This window comes from Haliotis asinina, chromosome 14 (assembly GCF_037392515.1).
Source record: "Haliotis asinina isolate JCU_RB_2024 chromosome 14, JCU_Hal_asi_v2, whole genome shotgun sequence".
Classification (NCBI taxonomy): Eukaryota; Metazoa; Mollusca; class Gastropoda; order Lepetellida; family Haliotidae; genus Haliotis; species Haliotis asinina.
The window spans coordinates 48,741,697-48,762,247 of record NC_090293.1 but is presented as its reverse complement, the minus strand read 5'-3'; the positions used below and the strand labels follow the sequence as shown (position 1 = coordinate 48,762,247).

At 38.8% G+C, this 20,551-nt stretch overlaps 1 protein-coding gene across 1 annotated transcript; it reads right to left on the bottom strand.

Moving 5' to 3' along the window:
• Window positions 1–740: 740 nt before the first annotated feature.
• LOC137261690 (protein FAM199X-B-like) lies at window positions 741–16,445 on the bottom strand. Its single transcript, XM_067799470.1, has 7 exons — window positions 16,217–16,445; window positions 13,810–13,905; window positions 12,547–12,737; window positions 11,420–11,762; window positions 10,068–10,219; window positions 7,267–7,397; window positions 741–4,483 (listed from the first exon to the last, which is right to left on the bottom strand). The coding sequence occupies exons 1-7, from the start codon at window positions 16,246–16,248 to the stop codon at window positions 4,310–4,312; spliced, it is 1,119 nt and encodes a 372-aa protein (XP_067655571.1). The 5' UTR covers window positions 16,249–16,445; the 3' UTR covers window positions 741–4,309.
• Between the last annotated feature and the right edge of the window lie 4,106 nt (window positions 16,446–20,551).

Here is a 20,551-nt window from a genome sequence, read left to right as displayed (position 1 = left end):
CATGGAGAAAAGTCATCCAAAAACTATCATTAAAATATTGACACAGTTCACTATTTGTTACAAGGGAGGAGTGCAGAGAAAGAAACATTGTTTCGTTAGTTTTTGAGTAATATTGCAAATCACTGGTTCGCTTTTGAGTGACTATAGGATAATTTCCTGTGACAAATGCGTAAAGACGTTTTGCTCTTTGCTGCCTCTCTGCAGCTTTTCATGGTAACCAGGGGTTGCAAAAAATAATCAGATAATACTCTGCTGAAGAAATTGAGGAACCAGACTGGGTCACAGACTTTAGGTGTCAGTGACTGAACCACAGGACAGCCAGTGTTGAGGTACAAACTTGTTTCACACCTCGCCACTGTTGCAAAATGTTCCCTGCAATATACAGGTGACAAGGGGTTAAGCTGCACCCATTTTTGTGATGTATCATACTAGGTACGAACATTCTTGACCTTACAACAAATCAAAGACGACAGCTTCAAATGAGCATCTTGTAAGACCTGGTACAGTTAAAGCACTGTTTTCAAGTGTTGTGTGTGGCCAGGCTCTCGGAAACTGTGTGATGTGTCAAACTTGATAGAAAAATTCATGTACTTTTTATCCAGGATAACACAAGACATTAGAAGAGTTGTTTGCTTCATGCTTATATTGTACATTGGTAACAAATGACAATTCGATCAGGATTCATGTGCTGTTGTGAGTGCCAGGATGCATCATTTGTCATTATGAACAACAAACACAGATTTCATATCACTGTTTTATTGGCTGAATGTTGTAGCCAGAGATGCAGACTCGCTACATCAACAGGTTGGCAGCTATCTTAGAAAGCTGGTTCTTCTAACAAATATTGATTTCAACTGTCAGACACATCTGACGAAGCTCACAAGACAACAGTCTTCAGTTTCACCAAAACACTCAATGTGAAAGCATAGTCTTAACAAATTTAATTTCATCTTCGGCTATTTTTGGTAGATAATTACATAGTACGACAGAAGTACAGTCTTTAAGTGAATTTTGTGTATTTGTCATAGTAATCTTCATCACTTAGAATTACGCTGAATGAGTTCACGGTGAATCTTTACTGAGGGAATGAGTATAGCTTTTAGCAATATTCCAGCTATATCACAGCAAGGGATACCAAAACTGGGATTTACTGAACAAACCTAAAGTGACTCACTGAACCTGTCGGCCACATCAAGACTGATTTCCTCTTCACAGATTAAAAATAGTCTCAGGCAAATAGTACAACCAAATACAACACAATCCACTTAGTGTCTGACCACATACATAAATATGCATCTTTCATTCAAGAATAAGTTAAGTTAGTCCATGCAACTTAAACACACTGATACAAAAATATAACATCTGTCATAGTGTCATATGTTAGTTGTGACCTCAATTCTAAAGGGAACACCATTCCAATTTAATTCAGACTACTTTGATGTCAACTGAAGGCACAGAAAACAATATGGTTGAGAGGATCAGCAAATATCAAAATTCTTATAAATGTGAAAAAACTGACTGACACCCAAGTCTCCCTGCTCCAGATTTTGGGAACAGATACTGATCTACACTAAAGGTGTTACAGCATAGGGTTCAGCTAATTGTTCTACGATACCATTCAAAATGCGCATGATTTAACACCACGCTTAGCACCATTCTAGCAATGTAACCACTAGCGACATCAGAAATGGGCGTCACGCTTTAAACCCATGTGGGGAATCAAACCCAGGCCTTCAGTGTGACAAGTGGACACTTCAACTGCTAAGCTACCTACCTATGATTCAAACATTTAAAATTGCATCTGATTACCACAAAACACTAACACAGTATGTTTGGTCTTGTTGGTCAAAACAGGACGAATGTCATGTAACAAAGTTCACTCACTGCCTTCAAGTTCCATTTTCATCACACCTGGTATTAACTGCCTATCAGTTTCATCACATTCAAATTTCAAGTCACAGTCATGGTTACCATGGTAACAGCCTTGCTTTGGACATCCTACTTGCCTATGCATCAACTAGTTCTCCTGCACACATCCAAACACAGATCTGTACCGAAGACATATGAACTGTGTAAGAAAAAGATTTCACTTCCTGTGACAACAGTATGATTGGTGCATTAACAGGATTACTGAACTGTATCATAAGGTCTATGGCTCATTTCAAGCTTGAAAATTAACCTATATTTTCACGTCCTGAACTAACTAACAAGTGGATGATATCACAGCTTCTCAGGCGCCACTACACCAAACTAACAATCATTCCTACAAACATTTGCCACCACCATATTGACAAATTAATACCGACCACCTTGACAAAATTGTTTACATTTACTGCATGAGGTCCATCTTTAATTGTCACTTATATTGCAGTTCTATTATGATCAATAACCATGGTCCCACTGGCATCTGAGCATTTCCAAAGGATGTCACTTTTCTCGCATTTTCTTATTACATCTAAAGCCTTTTTTTGGATGGCTATTCATAGCATCATGCAATTGTCATCAGAGCACAATATCCCATGGTTGGTTAACAGAGGTAGGGTATAAATCAACTTAACAAAACAAAGTAACTCAATATATATTTTCATCCAACCAATGTGGTATTTACAAACAAATATAACAGAAGAAAACAAATGATGGCATCAAGCGGAAAATCTTAAACAAATTCTCAAATTTTAAGGGAACAAAAAAAAAAGAACATTTGGAAAATATATCTCCTGAAACAAACATATTATGACAGCTAGCCATGCCTGAGATAAGGATTTTGTCTGCTGTATGTAGTGGGAGGTTGAAAGCTAACAAGTCTGTAGAATGTGCATCTTATTTCATAAAATGCTTGTTTGTAAAACATACCAATTTGGCAAATCTAGGGTTCAAACTCATGAAAGGGAAGCAACTCTTTGAAGCACCATGTTTAACAACCTGGAGAAGCACTGTGCACATGTATCAGTGCGGCAGAGTTTCTTCTTTAAGTTTGCACAAAAAAAACCAAAACAGATCCATAAAGACATGAAAATAGTGCTGATCAATATAACCAGTTTAGACATGAAAACCTGTGTTTAGACTTGCAATTCGGAAAACTTCATAAAACTCATTTGTGCCAAATATTATTTACATTTTTATTTTGTCATGACTTAACGTTGTTATTAAAGCTTGATCAAGCATAGTGATATGGTTGTGTTTTGGCTCCATAAATCAAGCATTTACTCATTTGTAAGTACTTTCTGGATAAAAATATCTTGCAATACAATCCAACACTATCACAATAGATCCTTTCCATTCATAATAAAGCGCAATATGAAAATTCTCCGCAACACCCACTCCTACATACATGTTCAACAACCAATGTGGCTACAACAATCCAAATTCATTTTAGGGCTAAATAGTAGGAAGCTTTGGTCAGTCAAGGTGCACTTGCCTGACAAATCCATTATACAAGAGAACTATGTGCTGCAGAAAATGATGTAGAAAATATCAACAATGTCAATAATCTTTTATTAATACATTCAGATGACACTGTATGACCAAGTTTTGTTGTTTCAGACCTAGTTAAAATTCAGTTCTGTAACACGCTAACCACTAAGAATGATGATGATGATAATGATACAAATTCAGACAGGGGAGACAACTCATTTACGTCATACTAGTCTACCATTCACTTCAGATGGGTTTCAACATTGCACAACTAGGGTAGAAAACTGGGCCAGTGAACTACAAGTGTGGGGGAAAACTGCCAAGGCAACCATGGGCGTAGTCAACATAACGTAACATGGACACCCTAAGTATTTCACTGTGGACAATGTGATCATCCACTCTGTATTTAGCTCACAAGCATCACATTGTGCGCCAGGGGTGAAACGGTACGATACATACTGCAGTACAAGGCCTTCAGTTTGTCCCGTTTCGGTTCAGTATGATGTGATCATAATGCAGAATTTCGACGTGAACCAAAACTTACTTTGTTTAATAGCATGGGTGAAAACATAACCATCTTTTTTTATTTTGAATGAACAAAACAGTCACTTAAAAGGATTACCAAAATAGCATTACCTAATCCGAAAACACCAAATTTTGGATTGCATTATGGCATTTTCAACTAAAGGCAAAAATGCCTAGGTTGTAGTGATCCCATGGTATACCGTTTCCTCCCTATTACGCACCTGCTAATGCTATACATCCTCACAGAGCAGCAGATAAATTTCAGAGACAAAACACAAGAAGCACACCAACTTTCCCAAGACAGCAGCCAATAGATAATTCTCGTAAATTTGATGATAAATTAACTGTATTTATCTAAACAAGACCTGTATCACATGAGGATGTCCACGTCCTCTTCTGACGGGTCAGTGTGCGTGGACAAAGCTAACACTTCCTCCTTCACAAACAGACCACTCCGCTTTTCTTTCATCATTTGGCGATATTCCTTCTGCCGCCGCTGGCGGATCGCTTTCTGTTGATTCCTCCGATCTTGGCATTTCTGTTTCTGTGGGAATGTAGGAAAATTATCAATGACAATGTCTGTGTGGAAGTGAAGTCATAACAAGACATCCAGGTATGAACAGCACCATAATAACAGAAGGGAGAGTTTATCAGTGGCCACAGAAGCATGACAGAAGCATGAGCAAGTTCTGCACAACAAGTCTGGTTAGTGAGTGAATCTAGTTTTACGCTGCACTCAGCAATATTACAGCCATATGGCGGCAGTCTGTAAACAATCGAGGCTGGATCCGACAGTGATCAACAGCATGAGCACCGATCTGCGCAATTGGGAACCGATGACATGTGCCAGCCAAGTCAGCAAGTCTGACCAGCCGATCCCGTTAGTTGCCTCTTACGACGACAAGCATAGTCGCCTTTTACAGCAAGCTTGGGTTGCTGAGGGCCTATCCTACCCAAGACCTCCACAGGTCTCAACATGTCTGGGTTGAACAGCTGACACGAAACCATGAGACAGCTTAATGTAGAGAGCAAGTCTGGAGTGAAATCTGGCTTAAATTCAGTGACTTGGGATTCTGTAACTTGGAAATGCTGCAATCTTGGATAAAATTCAGGGCATTGCAAGCATGGGATCGAGATGATAGCATTGAAATCTGAGACACAATTTAGACATCTGGAAAATGGTCAAATTCAGGGACTCGTATTCCAAAACTGAATTCTTCCTTAAACAACCTAACCATTTACAGGCACTACTGGAAGTCAGAAATGCGGTGACACATTTATGTTGACACAGTAAGAAGATAAACACATCAGACAACCATAAGCATAACACCGTCACAACCCAGATGTTGCACTTTATCAACCACAACATCTGTTCTGTGTATACCAGAAATGTCGACCAAGGTTTACCAATGTTGGTACATGAACCACAATGGCAGTGACTTGTTCTTTTCTGTTGCACAAGCATAAAATGTCTAACGCCAAATGGAACAGACGAGACATTACTTCAATGTGCTAAGTACAAAATTCACAGGAACACATTGTTACCAGAAGTAAAAAAAAGACTCCTTCACCTTCCAAATACAACTCAAACCAAAATTTAATTGCAACTACCCTTCATTATTTATCATTAACACTTTCTGTTTAACTACAAAATCTTCCTTTAGGCATATTAAAAAACATATGTAAACAAAAATTAACTAGTAATGTAGAATTGCTCTAGACACCCTAGCTGTCCATAAGGCATCAACAAAACTACAGATCAACTTGATGAGTCATTCTTGGCAGTCACGTCTGAACAATGTGACATGTTATATTTGGGATTACACTACACTTTCTCAGTATAGCACAAATCCTAGTACTTTTGGTGCATTGAGTCCCACCAGGGATTGGAACCACCAAACACTGAGACTCGGGCACCTAATCGCCTGCACAGAAAGTCAGGCATCTAACTTGGTTAAGTCACTGTGGGTTCCACAAATATAATTAACCAGTTCTTTCTAAACAAGACTCTAGGATAGATTGTAAGGGCAATCTTAGACTGACTTGGTCACAAATCAAAACCAGTTCCTGTTGATCAAGGTTTACCATTGCTGGCGTATGACCCAGAATGGCAGTGACTTGTTCAATTCTGTTGCACCTGTATATAATGTCAAACACCAAAACAGGCATGACATTACTTCAATGTGCAGACTGAACAGAGTTCATTCAAAAACTGGCTGTACAAAAAGAACACAGACCAGTTTTCAGAATCCATGTTCCAACTATGCATAGGCTAGTTCCTCTGACAGAGCAGCAAGTACATTGTGTACATCAGATAAGCATAAACTGGCACCTCTCCCACTGCCAAAGCTAGTAAAACAATTTATTTGGCGTTCAAATGCAGCAGGTTACATATGGAAATACAATTTTTGTGAATTAAATTTTTACCAAAAACCCTGTTATTGTGGGTCCTGGGACTCATACTCTTTATTTTCAGAGGTTCTACACAGCTAAATGGTTATCCAAATTGTATTGTGTATCATGATCTTTACATTAATTGTTAAACTTAATTAAACTGGAAATAATACCACAACCCAGCTAGCAGCAAACTCCATGGTAAGTAATCGTTACTTGATTGGAATTTTTACAAAAAGTATGTTAACTTTTTCTGTGGATGCACTAATAAACTTTGCTGCATCCATTGTCCAATTTTATTAGTATAGGACACAGGAATTTGCCTCCTGTAAATCCCTGCACTTAACGAATAAAGTGACGACGGCAGCCATGGCAGTTGTCAGACATCCATATTGTGAAAGCCAAGGTGGCTGAGTGGGTCAGACTTTCTGTGCTGCAATTAGGTGCCTGACTTTAAAAATGGGATTAAACCCCAGATGGGACTCAACCCAACATAAATACTGGAATCCTTACTTTACTGACATATATTTATCCCAAATATGACTTATATATACATTGCTCATCGATCATCTTCACATCTGACGCATTCCCAAAAGTCACATATTTTACAGAAAACAGTGTGACTCATGAGTTTTATGACAAGGTCTGTAATATTTTGTGTAAGTTTCAATTTACGTAACATTGAATAAACAAAGGACTAAAAATATTCAGATGAATAGCAGTACTTGCCCGAGATACTGGCTGTTTATGGTTACACATGTTAAATGCCATGGAACCTTCAAGCCCGGGGTAATACTCGGTATTAATACATGTAGACAAGAGGAGCCAATTAAGTAAATACCTTTTCAGATTACTGAACCTTGGATAAGAAGTACTTACAGATTATCCTTCAATTTTTACAACTGTATTGACCCATGAAAATATGAAAAGTACCTTTGTTGTTTTCTTCAGCGCAGAGTTTGGACATTCCGAACACAAATCTTGTGATGGACAACTGACTGGAACATTGCGCTTAATGTAGTCTTGGATTTTTTGTAGCTTTGTGTCATCTATTGTTTCCAAATCTGTCAAACAGAAAATCCTCATCAGTTACAAGCCAACCCAATAAAAGCCATGGACCTATTTGCTATCCCAGCCTCACAGACTGAGTTGAATGCCATTTGAATGCCAGATACTTGTTCTGAGGACCAAGTTCATTGATACTCCTATAATGTAACACAGGTGTACAACTGGCGAAGCATGAAGATACCATTTGGGGAAATGCACATCGGAAAGTAACATGTCCAATTATATTGATCCAGAAACTGAGAAAGCATAAAATAACTGATACCTGCTTGTACATTTGTGCCATATTCACGGAAATCTGCATAGTTTCCAGTTCCACTATGTATTTTCTGCACAAAGGTGGTTTTGTCAGCATGGTTTAGATCCAATGACCACATCAGATCAGTGGGAGTTATGACACGCTGCGATATAATCTGGCATTCTGTATTCACCCCAAAGGTCATAGTGACACCAATGAAGCAAACTTAGAATGCTGGGGATTCATGAAGAATTGCAAACAAAACTTAAAATAATCAAATGTTCCCATTAAAAGCCCTATTAAATATTGATGACTGCAATATACAAAGTCGCATCTTGTGTCCAACAAGCCAACTTATCAATGTAGCCTGATACACAACATGGCTGTCATGCGGCATGTCCTTACACCACTTAAACAAGTGTTTGCCACGAACATGGTAATGTCCCCCACCACTAAAGAAGAATGAAATATTTAGAACATTTTCAGTACTCTTTACTTTTTGCTCACACACAAGATGCGTGAAATGACTTGTGTCTGGATAATAACCCAACGTAGGCTGTCAACAAAATGGAGGACATTGGCTGCAATGTTTTTTGGAATATTGCATTAAGGTAAGTTAGAAAAGTGGACAAAGTGTTGTGGTCATATTGAAAATAAGATCATGGTAACCCAAATCGGCTGGTGTTTGCATTATTGCCTAATGTTGACTCATCAAATGAGTGTTGAGAGTGTCATAGTTTTAAGCTCAATGTCACCAAAACTGCCTAGTGCCTGGATACTCCGCCAATGTAGGTTGTCACCAAATTTAAAGATATTGGGTACAATAGTTTATGAGATATTGCATTAACAAAAATCTGAATCGTGGTGACGCTGAATACATAGTTCCCCGCCCCGCACTGCAGCAGGGGACATCAACAGTCAAAATTGAAAACCTGAGAATAACGATGGCCATATCAAAAGGCTTGCGGTGATTCGGTTGGTTTCATCGAAAATCTAATCTGATACCAAATCCCAACAAACATTATCACTATTTCGATTCGAGATTTGAATATGCATTCAAATTATGTCCACACAGCTTGAGCTAAAATTTCACTCAAACTTGATCAATTCGGGTGCTGAAATCGGGCAAAGCATGATGTCTTGATTATCATGCAATGATAACTGTTTAGATACCACCAAATTGATGATGGATTTCATGGTAAAAAGCTGCCTCTGGGAGTTACATAAAAATCTGACGTTTGACCAGAATGAAGAATCGAATTGAAAATGATCAGATCAAGGCTTTTATATCAAGCATAAACTGAATCAAGGTCTGGGTGAATCATTGCAGCCCCATTCATAAGTATATCTATGAATATACTTGAACTTTTATATATGAGTTTTTGTACTCTGGCATCACACCCACATGTAGCATCTGCAAGAAGAAACTTCAACAGGGACTTGTTTTTTTCCTCCTTCCACAGTTTCACAAAAAATTACATGGGATCATGTCTTTTGAAACATGGAGGACATGTTTAGTGAACCCACACTAGAATTCTAAAGGTAAATGTAATATCTTGGCACACAGAAAATGAAAAGGAAACAAATCCATACCACAACTAACTCTCTTTTGTGCCACATGATTCAATGGGACATTTGTCATAGGACTGTGCAGTCATGATGCTACACAAACTACAGAACTTTATCTATATTAGTTTCCTATTCCAATATGTATTTTCTGAACAAACTAACAAAGTGATTCTGTCAGCATGGTTTAGATCCACTGAGCACTGCAGATCAGTGGGAGTTATGACACGCTGGGATATCATCTGGCATTCTGTATTCACTCCAAAGGTCATAGTGACACCAATGAAGCAAACTTAGAATGCTTTTCTTCCACAAAGTGCCCACAGCTCCTTTTAGCTCACTCCTTCTTCAATAATTTCCTTCTCAGAACTGACCTATTAACAATCTGTATCATTACAATACAGGTGACTACTGGCCAGAAAAGTGCATACATCACAACCATTGTTTTCCCAGCACACACCAGACAGGAATTTGTATATAAAAATATATTACCATGGAAACAGGAAAGGAAAGTGAACCGTCATGCATGCAAGTCAAAAGCAGTATGTGACTGAACAATATCCCCATCAGTTTCAATGACCATCAAAATTTGGACAGTAAACATACTGATGGAAACTTATAGGATGCCACAATCAAGTCTAGGTGGAATTTCTAGTTTTTAGAAGAAAGCATAAGCCTATTAAGAATTCGAATCCAATGAACTCAATGTTGAGGAGTTGGACTCTCTCGAGGGTGAAGAGAGTTGATTCTCAATGGTGTTAAGAGTCACTCACCTCTGAAAAACTCAGCATGGGACGGGGGTTTGGGGTGAGGGTAGGGGAGGGGTTCTGGCATCGGATCAGGGTGGAGAGATGTAGACACTCACCTATGACGAACTCTCTGTCCGTGGGGGAGACATAGGCGTTGGGGTTGATGATGCGGATGATGTCAAGCTGTTCCCTCATCCCCAACTCACTACTGATCACCTGACTCAGCTCCTCAACCACTGACATCTGCTCCGTACACGACAGTAGACTCCTGGAAACAACAGCTTCACGCTGTAGTCACCATCATACCCTTTTTCATGTAACTGTCAAACAAGTATCTTTAACTCATGCTTCACAAAATGCAAAATATAATTTCTTGAATTTCCATTTCTGACTGCATTTTAACTTTCCAGCATCGTCATGACGGGTGACACCAGAAATGAGCTTCACACACTGTACCCGTATCAGGAATCAAACCTTGGTATTCGGCTTGACGAGCAAATGCTTTAACTACAAGGCTACCCTACCACCTCGTATAGAGGAAGAGAGAACTAAGATCTGGAGTTTATTTTGACTAAGGCGAGGTCAGTGTTTTTCCTATGGGACAATTGTATCATGTCCCATACTGGCGAAATGCTTTCCGTGTAAGAGGGAACATCTATACAAATTATAATCCCATAAAAGGTGAGCATTTGGGATCACCTGTGAAGTTCAACCTTATAAAGTCTATTATCAACACAACAAAGTGTCTGCACAGAAACCTTAGATGCACCTGGAACATGGTGAGTCTGTTGCGTCTGTACACTTTCTCTTAGCACTGATACAACCGAACTGGATGATACACCAGCTAGGCTACTTCAATGCTTGTATGGCAAACCGATATTGAACATTTGATTTCAGTCCCTCTTGATATAACCTTTCACCAGAAGAAAGAACAAATTCGAGGTAGATATCAAATATTCATTTCTACATTGCTCTTAACTTTTCAAAGTTACTATTAGCATCTATTAACAATCTCATATCAAAATACCACATGAAGCTCCATTTATAGCATCTCTCTGCACCTTTCTATTTGGGCATCACTGAAATATGAGAAGAATGACACAAAACTATGAAGAACATCCATGTAAATGCATTTTATAGAACACCTTACTTTCACTTACCTCCAAGAAATGTACTACTTGTAATAAAATTGCACAAACTGGTCATCGAGTGTTATTGAAAAAACTGAAAAAATCCTCCACACTTCAGGTTCAGTTTGCAACAATTGGCAGCTCTGATCTGATAAGAATGAGCATCTCATTAGGAAGAAGCAGTTCCTACTGCCGTAAGTGACACCAGAAATAGGCTTCGACCACTGTTCTTAAAGTTGGGAATTGAACCAGGTTATCAGTGTGACAAGCGAATGCTCTTACCATGGTCAAGAGTGGACAGACTCTTAGTCCACCGTCCAGAGTGGACAGATACTTACCATCTTTTACCATCTGTGCACTGAGACTTGTGCCTTTTCTTGCCCATCTGAGGAGACGATTGTGCGTTGTCTTCTTCACTTTGGCTGTTTTTATAGCAGCTCTTACTGCTTTTACTTTTAGGACTGGGGGTTTTACTTGAGTTGTTCTTGGCACTGCAGCTCCGGCCACTATTTGAGCTGGCTTGACTAGCGCTACAGCTCTGCTGACTACTCAGGCTGGACTGACTGCTACTGCTTATGCTGCTATATCCTGACGTCGTAGACTGATTGTCTGTGTCATGGGATCTACTGGACACGCCCCAATCTGCGTCTGCTAAGTCTATATTATCTATTGACAGGACATCTGAAACCAGAACGAGTCAGTTTCAAAGATCTGAGTCTTTTCATTTTCAATGAATCATGTTTCCTTCAAATAATTCTTATGACATTACCTTGTCTAAAAGTGCTTGTTTGCTGTTTAACACTGCACTCAGCAATATTCCAGCTACCGCAGCAGCGTGCAAATAATTTAGTGTGAACCTAAGCATCCAAAAGTCAACATTATAAGCACTGATCTACACAAGTGGGATACAATGACATGCATCAATGAGGTCAGAGAGTAAGACCACCCAATCCTGTTAGTCACCTCTTACAAGCATATGTTACTGGGGACCAATTCTAATTATGTTGAGATAGTAATAAAAATACACAATACATTATTACTGATCCAATACTGATCTACTTTTACTTACAGATTAAATATTGGACCAATGTGAGGAGAGGGATACAAACATTTATATCTTTAATAAAAAAGTGACTAAACGATGCTGATGATCATCAAAAAACAAAAGTAGGAACAATCATCACCAAATTGTGGTACAAGTAGGGGAGATAATTCTGCACAGAACAAAACAGCTACAACACTTAGACAACCCAGAACCTTTCTCTAACATGAGAAACTTAATCTATCAGTGAATAAAAGACAAGGCAACCATGTAATGAGACTATGCCAAAAATATCTCTCGTAATAAAACAAGATAAGATCAAGCAACCATTATGTTCAGCAATGGGTGCCTTAACGTAACCGAAGAGAGATATGCACTGATGAATGCTTATAACTACACATAATAAGTCTAAAAGACTCTTACTTGAATTTGTGCCATCATCTAAGATGTTCAATATGGATGCTTGCAAGTCACAAAACAAGGCTTCATCCCCGTCGACATCGACATACAGATCGTCACTACACTCGGAACTTGCAACACTAGCATCACAAGACACACTGTTCAAGAAGGAATACATGTCCTGTTGCAGCTCTGGCTTTGGTTGTCTGTGAATTCTGTTGAAATACGACAAGGTGATCTGGGACATATTCATCAACATACAAGAAATGTCACCTATTTCAAAACAAGTAAAGGACAAAATGTATGGGTGAATTCTTTTGGATGTTTCATAGTTGATGTTTTATTAGAGCTGTGATGATATAAAATATCGATAATCATGATACTTTATCGGATGATAAATATACCAGTACTTTTTTGGGTATCGTGATGCATATTGTTTACCTTAAAATTGTTAATTTTCACTAGAAATTGACAATTATTTCAAAATGAACACTGTTAGTGTTACTTGATATCAAAATATACTTCTTGAAAGAAAATAACTTAAGATAGCATATCATGATATGCATCGAACTATACCTTTCCAAGATATGGCAATACATATTGTAATTTGTATCGTGACATTTCTGCACTGTCACACCACTATATTCAACATTCCAGCTACTGGTCAAAGATCTGTAAATATCAACTATGGACCAGACAGTCCAATGATTGATAGCATGAGCATCAACCTATGTAAATGGGATACAATGTCAACCAAGTCAGCAATAGGCTATTCAATAGGCTATCCAACCACCCTACCTCCATTCAGACACAGGCATTACTTGTTTACTTAATCCTAATCCTTATGTTCTGCTGAAAGGCTGTCTAATGGTAAATTTTGAAAACTTTTTCTGACAAGTACATTCAATCATCTTAAAATCTTTGATATCCTTTATGAAGGATAGGTACTTTACAGATCACTCAAAAAGTGAATTAATAATTTCACCTTGCAAAACTTAACCCAGAATTGTCTAAGAAAATCAGTTAAATAAGAAACAGCTACAGCATTCAAACCTAGAATTTTAGTGGAAATACTAAACACATTTCCATATCCACATGGTCAAAGATAATTCTTCTGAGAGAAATGGTGTAACCATCAAGTATCAGTTGGAAAATTATGCACAAAACTCCCACAAACTTACACAAACACGTCATCATGATCAGTGTAAAAACGTTAATCCCTTGACGACTCCCATACGCATTCCAAGACTTGAGGTATTGAAACCTTTTTTCAAGTTAACCACTCACCTGGAAATTTCTGCTTCAAACGTGTTGATATCTAGATCCAGGTGAATGTTATCTATAGGTACTTCACCGATGTCGGAGCCGTCCGAAAACCATGGGCTGAAATGTGTACAAGACACTTGTAACAAGAAGCTGAATTTCAAAGTGTGAGAAAACGACAGTGGCATCTTCATGGGTTTTGATAATAATGTTGGGCTGTTTATTTCAAAAGATATCAGTGAATGATACAAAGATTGAGTACTACCAAATTTCTGCTTTAACCACTTGGCTAGCCAACAACCCTTCCAGATGACAAACTACAATCATCTCCATTTTAGTTCTATGCAGTAGTATCAGTTACCTCCCTTGAACGAATGTGAATGGCCTGCCAATAAATACAAACAAGTTTCTCTTTCCAAGAACTTTTTGCCACATTACACAGAAATTGACAAAAATTGTCAAGAATAACCCCATGTTGTTGTATTCTTTGAATATTTGTGATTCTAGTTACCTACAGTTCAAATGTAAACAAACGCCCACAACAAATGTTATTATTTAAGACCATATGCGTCTTAACACTTGTGTGGAGACCAAATGCGATTCAATGTCAAAAACTCCTTGATCTGAATTCCTACACAATGCAACTTGAAAAGTTGAATAGAGACCTCAGTCACAAATGAAAGAAGGAAGTCCTACTGATTGATAGAAAACACTTAATTTTGTACAGTGACCTCTAGTGTCTAATCTCCACAATCAAATCTCCATGCCTCATTACATATGTTAGGTCAGCAATATTCCAACTATGGCAGTGATCAACATCATCAACATCAATGTATGCAAATTGGGATACAATGACATGTGTCATCCAGCTAAGCGAGCTTGACCACCCAATCTGTTACAAGCATGCCTTACTGTAGACCATTTATAACCTGGATCTTCAATGATCTTCAGTACATTTCCTCTCACTACTGCATTGGGCTATACAAGGAAAACCCAACAATCCGGTAATTTTCAATACTTTTCAATAACTTCTACAGAATATAACTACCTTCCTGAAAAGCAGATGATAGGTAATGCCTCAGTGTTCTTAACTACTGTCCCACAGTCCCTGAACAATATTATTTCCCCCACTGCCTAGCCCTAAATGCAATGGTCAAAGCCTAAAAGAAGCAAGTCTAGATTCAATCTGATCTCCCTGAGTCACCTTTTCAGTTCAAATGAGTTTGTTGTTATTATCAAAATCACACATCTTCAGAGTTAGTCTATGTTATCAATTTACTATATATGGAAGTAAATCACTGTCTAAACCAGTGACTGACATTAGGAGCTCGGATATGTGTAATACTATGGCATAGCAATCTAAACCTGAAAAGTGAATAATCAATGTAATTGAGGTTTTACCTGAAATTGTTTAATCCTTTCACAATTAACAAAATCAAGGATTTACAGGACGCATATTCCTGCTTCCTATACGCATAAAAAATTGATTGACAGTGGACGCAACGACACAGTCTAGCACATCCACATGGACAGAAAAAGTCCACATACTCTTTCCAAAATGTTGATTAAGTAATGATAAGTTATCACTGGGTCTGAAATTAGCCGAGTTATATCATTTGCAGTTGAATTACAGTGATCATGATACACAATACAATAACAGTCTGAATTGCTACAATATTTTAACATAGTAGTAATAATATTTATCTAAGTGTCTGGGACCCCCAATTTGTAATCCAGGATCCCTGAAATTTAAGAATACGGCTCAAAGGAAATCCCTGAGAGTGATAAACTTTTCCTTGGTGGGCCTGGATTTTTAAGTGTGTTGGAAGTAGAGCATGGGGCAGTAAAGGAGACACATGTGGATGATACTCCAAGACTGGAACAATTCTGGGGGGAAGCTCATGAAAACAAAACTTTGCACGGTGAAATATATTTACAACCTACAGAAAAGCCCAAGTGCAGTGCTTTAGACTCGATGCATATACGTATCTCAAACTGGACATGCATGCGATCAATGCAACAAGTGCCCTGCACTGCAGGAAACTACACTCTGGCTGTAATACAACATGCGTATCCCTTGCGCAATGTTTATTAAGCACGTGAGAACACTTGACAAGCAAAAGATAAGTTCAAAACCTGCACATGTTGCACGTGTATTTATCAGACGGCGTGACGACAAAATCTGGCAACCTGCCCAGACCAGCCCCCTACACAGCGTGACTAGCTTGGTTTCGGAAACACGTGTTCAAACTCTCCGTCGAATAGATACAGATCTTTGCTCGGCAATATATTTTCTAATAGATACAGCCAGTTGGGTATTTCGCTACATGAACTAACAAATCAGCAGATGAATCATTGGTGTGAATAATTCCGGTTTGACGATCGTATGTCGTTTCACTGTACCAACATGGATTCCACATGGCAAACATACCTGCCCATCGTTACGGCCGTGTCGGCGATCATTCTCGGGGTATATCGGTTCTTACGCTCCTCAACTTATTTGTCGGTGGTATATGCATATACAAATGTTACAAACACAAATGTTTCAAGAATTCCTGAAGCGGTCCCTGCTTACTGAACTGATTACTCGCGTCCACTTGGCACAACGTGGACACAATGATGTGAACTACGTCACCACACTTTGCCGCAAAATTATGAAACGGGGTCTGTGATTGGTCGATCATTATTTATAACTTTCTCCACGTGATCACATTTGATGACCCTGCCAACAAGCCCAGGAAGTCTGAGGCTTCAGTCTCCGACTGGAAGGTTGGGGACTCTGTGGTTTCTAAAACGTATTTGAATTACAAACTTGAAGTGAAAATTGCATCATGTTCAGAAATTAGAGCCTGTTCACTTTAAACGTGAGCTTCTGGTGTCGACGTTCCATGAAACATGTGTCGCGGAAGTAGGTGCAGGTCACGATGAATATGTTATTGTAGTATCCAATCAAAATGCGCATTCGACAAGGTAGCGGGAAAGAAAGACATGTAAACCACGTGGAAGTGTTTAGGGTGATAGTTCAACCATTAGTCAGCGATCTGTGTTTGGAAACAGGAAATGGAGAGAACATGGGTTGACTCAAGCACTTGGTTGACTATATACAATACAAGCAGACGAGCCTATTTAGTTCAATAAATAATTCAAGCTTGTGTAAGTCTTTGAGTTTGCATCTAGCTCTCTCATAATTTTACAAGTTATAAGCTACTCATTAACTGCCACTGGTTTGCTTTCACCGGGGAGACTATATGGAGAAGGAGAAGAAACTCCCCGAAAAGCCCCTGAACTATTTTGTCACTTCAGTTTAAGTTAAATAATTGGTATTAGTGTCAGTACTAGGACATTAGATTTGTAGTAAAGTTTCAAGTCGGTATGTTATAGCTCACAAGCTTCCATTCTCGATTCACCGCGAAGATAGACGAAATCGTGCCGATAATTAAGATCACATCGCCGATCTGTTCTGATCCGCCATTGAATTGATACACGCCGTTCTTTGATTGTTTCTAGTTATTTCTTCAAAAACATTTTTCACATGTACCTGAGAGGGGGATATACTATCAGGTGAAATGTGTTTGCAAGTAATAGTGATAGTTTAATAATCTAAAACAAAATGTTAGGATGTATTTGAGGTGTGTGAAAAATATGACACATTGCCGATCTGATCTGATTCGCCATCGATGCTTGAGGGTTATAGTTCCATAACTTCTTTCTTTCTTGTTGATCTTATTATTTGACAAAACTGGAAAGGTGTTTTAGAACGCCTTGTGACAGTTTTACACTCTATTTTTGAGGGCGCTGTGCTAGTGTCAGTTAACATTTTGTTAATGTCCATTCCATTCCACCCATGCAAAAAGATATCGAAATTAATTATTAATGTAAACAAAAATGTCACAAAGTAGATTTTTTTTTAAAAGCTGATGTTAACACGTGTTCTCGCGATACTTTTGCGTTCTTTAACATGTTTTGGGAGGGAAGGCCGCGGTGTATTATTTATTCTTTCATTTATTCACATATGTAATTCTCTATTTTATTCTTTTTCTTTATTTCATTCATTCACGTAGAATTCTTGCTCATAATTCTTACTATAATTCATTCATTCACTCATTGTAAAATTCCGACTGATACAATAAACTGGATGAAGTTCTGTTAAACAGCTGAAGTTACGCTGGGAACGAGCCAAGTCACTGTGTGCGCTGAAGCATGACGAGGCACACGTTAATTAGTACAATGGTAAAGAAAGCAAGCGAATGACCTATCCCTGTTGTAGATTATCTCTGCTTTCACTGAGTCGAGCAAAAGATTATTGAGAAAAGATGAATCAGCCACAGATGTTTAACTTTCATTTACATTAATATCATGTGTGTCTCGTTGTCGCGCAATGTTAACGCCTTTTCACATATTTTTTAAATACTGCATGTTTTATCAAAATTCGTCGTATCGTGATTTTGTTATTTATAAAACATTTCTCTTGTTTGGGAGTGAGGAAAATCATCACGTGGCTGTGAAGAAAGCATTTTCGTTTCAAGTGACAACCATGATTATTTCTTCGTGATTCATGTTTGATTATGTTTTCACCATTTTGTAATGGTTCGTCAGGCATCTATGCTTCACGAGATGCTTTGTTTATTGGCTCTTTGTTGTTTATAATATCCGGTCTGTGTGACAAAAGGCTCTAAATAATCGTATGTTGGCCAGGCAATCCAGTGATTATAAGAACCGATCAGTCTACATATACCAGGGATAATCTCCCTTGTATACGTAGTTGGGACGTTAAGACAAGCATCATCCTCCTCACAGAGTCTGATCAGCTGATCCCAAAAGACATTGATTATATCAGTGATACTCTACCTCTATAAAGGCTGCCTGATTACTAGTATATTTTGTGTGACCATACTAATATGTTTCACTTATCTCCAATTTCAACTTCTGAGAGGACGGACGGGAAAGAATCAGTAAACATTAAAGAAGTGTTCTTCACTAATGTTATGACTGAGAGGACGGACGGGAAAGAATCAGTAAACATTAAAGAAGTGTTCTTCACTAATGTTATGATTGAGAGGACGGACGGGAAAGAATCAGTAAACATTAAAGAAGTGTTCTTCACTAATGTTATGACTGAGAGGACGGACGGGAAAGAATCAGTAAACATTAAAGAAGTGTTCTTCACTAATGTTATTACTTACTTTTCTAAAATTCAGATTTCAAGGTTATGGTGATGAACGAATTATAAGTAGACTGTAAGAACTGTGTTTTCTTCGGAAATAACTTTTTTGGTGAAGTTATGGAGATGAATAAAGACCACGTGGACCTGCTTTTTTTATAAGTGTGCAAGGATATGGTTAGTTTGCTTCATATCCGGGCAAACAATTTCCACAACGTCAGAGGAAAATATTGTGTTATTCACTTCGGTCATACGGACAGCCTGAGTACCACCACTAGAAGGCGCTGGTTAGTCATATCAGGGCAAACAATTTCCACAACGGCAGGGAAAAATATTGTGTTATTCACTTCGGTCATACGGACAGCCTGAGTACCATCACTAGAAGGCGCTGGTTAGTCATATCAGGGCAAACAATTTCCACAACGGCAGGGGAAAATATTGTGTTATTCACTTCGGTCATACGGACAGCCTGAGTACCATCACTAGAAGGCGCTGGTTAGTTATATCAGGGCAAACAATTTCCACAACGGCAGGGAAAAATATTGTGTTATTCACTTCGGTCATACGGACAGCCTGAGTACCATCGCTAGAAGGCGCTGGTTAGTTATATCAGGGCAAACAATTTCCACAACGGCAGGGAAAAATATTGTGTTATTCACTTCGGTCATACGGACAGCCTGAGTACCATCACTAGAAGGCGCTGGTTAGTCATATCAGGGCAAACAATTTCCACAACGTCAGGGAAAAATATTGTGTGATTCACTTCGGTCATACGGACAGCCTGAGTACCACCACTAGAAGGCGCTGGTTAGTCATATCAGGGCAAACAATTTCCACAACGGCAGGGAAAAATATTGTGTTATTCACTTCGGTCATACGGACAGCCTGAGTACCATCACTAGAAGGCGCTGGTTAGTCATATCAGGGCAAACAATTTCCACAACGGCAGGGGAAAATATTGTGTTATTCACTTAGGTCATACGGACAGCCTGAGTACGATCACTAGAAGGCGCTGGTTAGTCAGACTAGTGAATCACCTTCATGAAAGGCTCACTGTACATAGACGAGGGGTGGCTTGCTGTTCTGATGTTTACTATGTAGGACGTTGGATGTATCATCAATACATGGCATGCATGATGTACAGCAGTCCTCGCGTGTGAGAGCTCTTTGATGATGCCTCTACCTTCGCTATAGGAAGCTGTGGCAACGGAGGTAACAGTAAGAGAAAGTCCCCGACGATGGTCCAACACCAGGAAGTCTTTTAACCACTCAGAAAATTGGTATGACATGTATACACATGATCGATGACTGCTGGCACCGCAGGTAGCCAGTACAACATTTATCTCGCAAGGGTATGAAGAGAACATTCCTGGCAATAAACTGTGAATGGCGATGCCTTCAGCATGCTGGTTTCCATTGCTCCTGATCCTGATTTGGTTCCCTCGGGTTCTTTATCAGCTGATTCAGGATTCCATGGTCTCTGGTTACTGATTTGATTCCCCAAGGTCCATCATCACTTGTAACGGACACAGCTGATTGTGGTTTCCATGGTTCCTGATTCCTGATCTAGTTCCCCAAGGTCCATCGTCACTTGTAACGGACCCA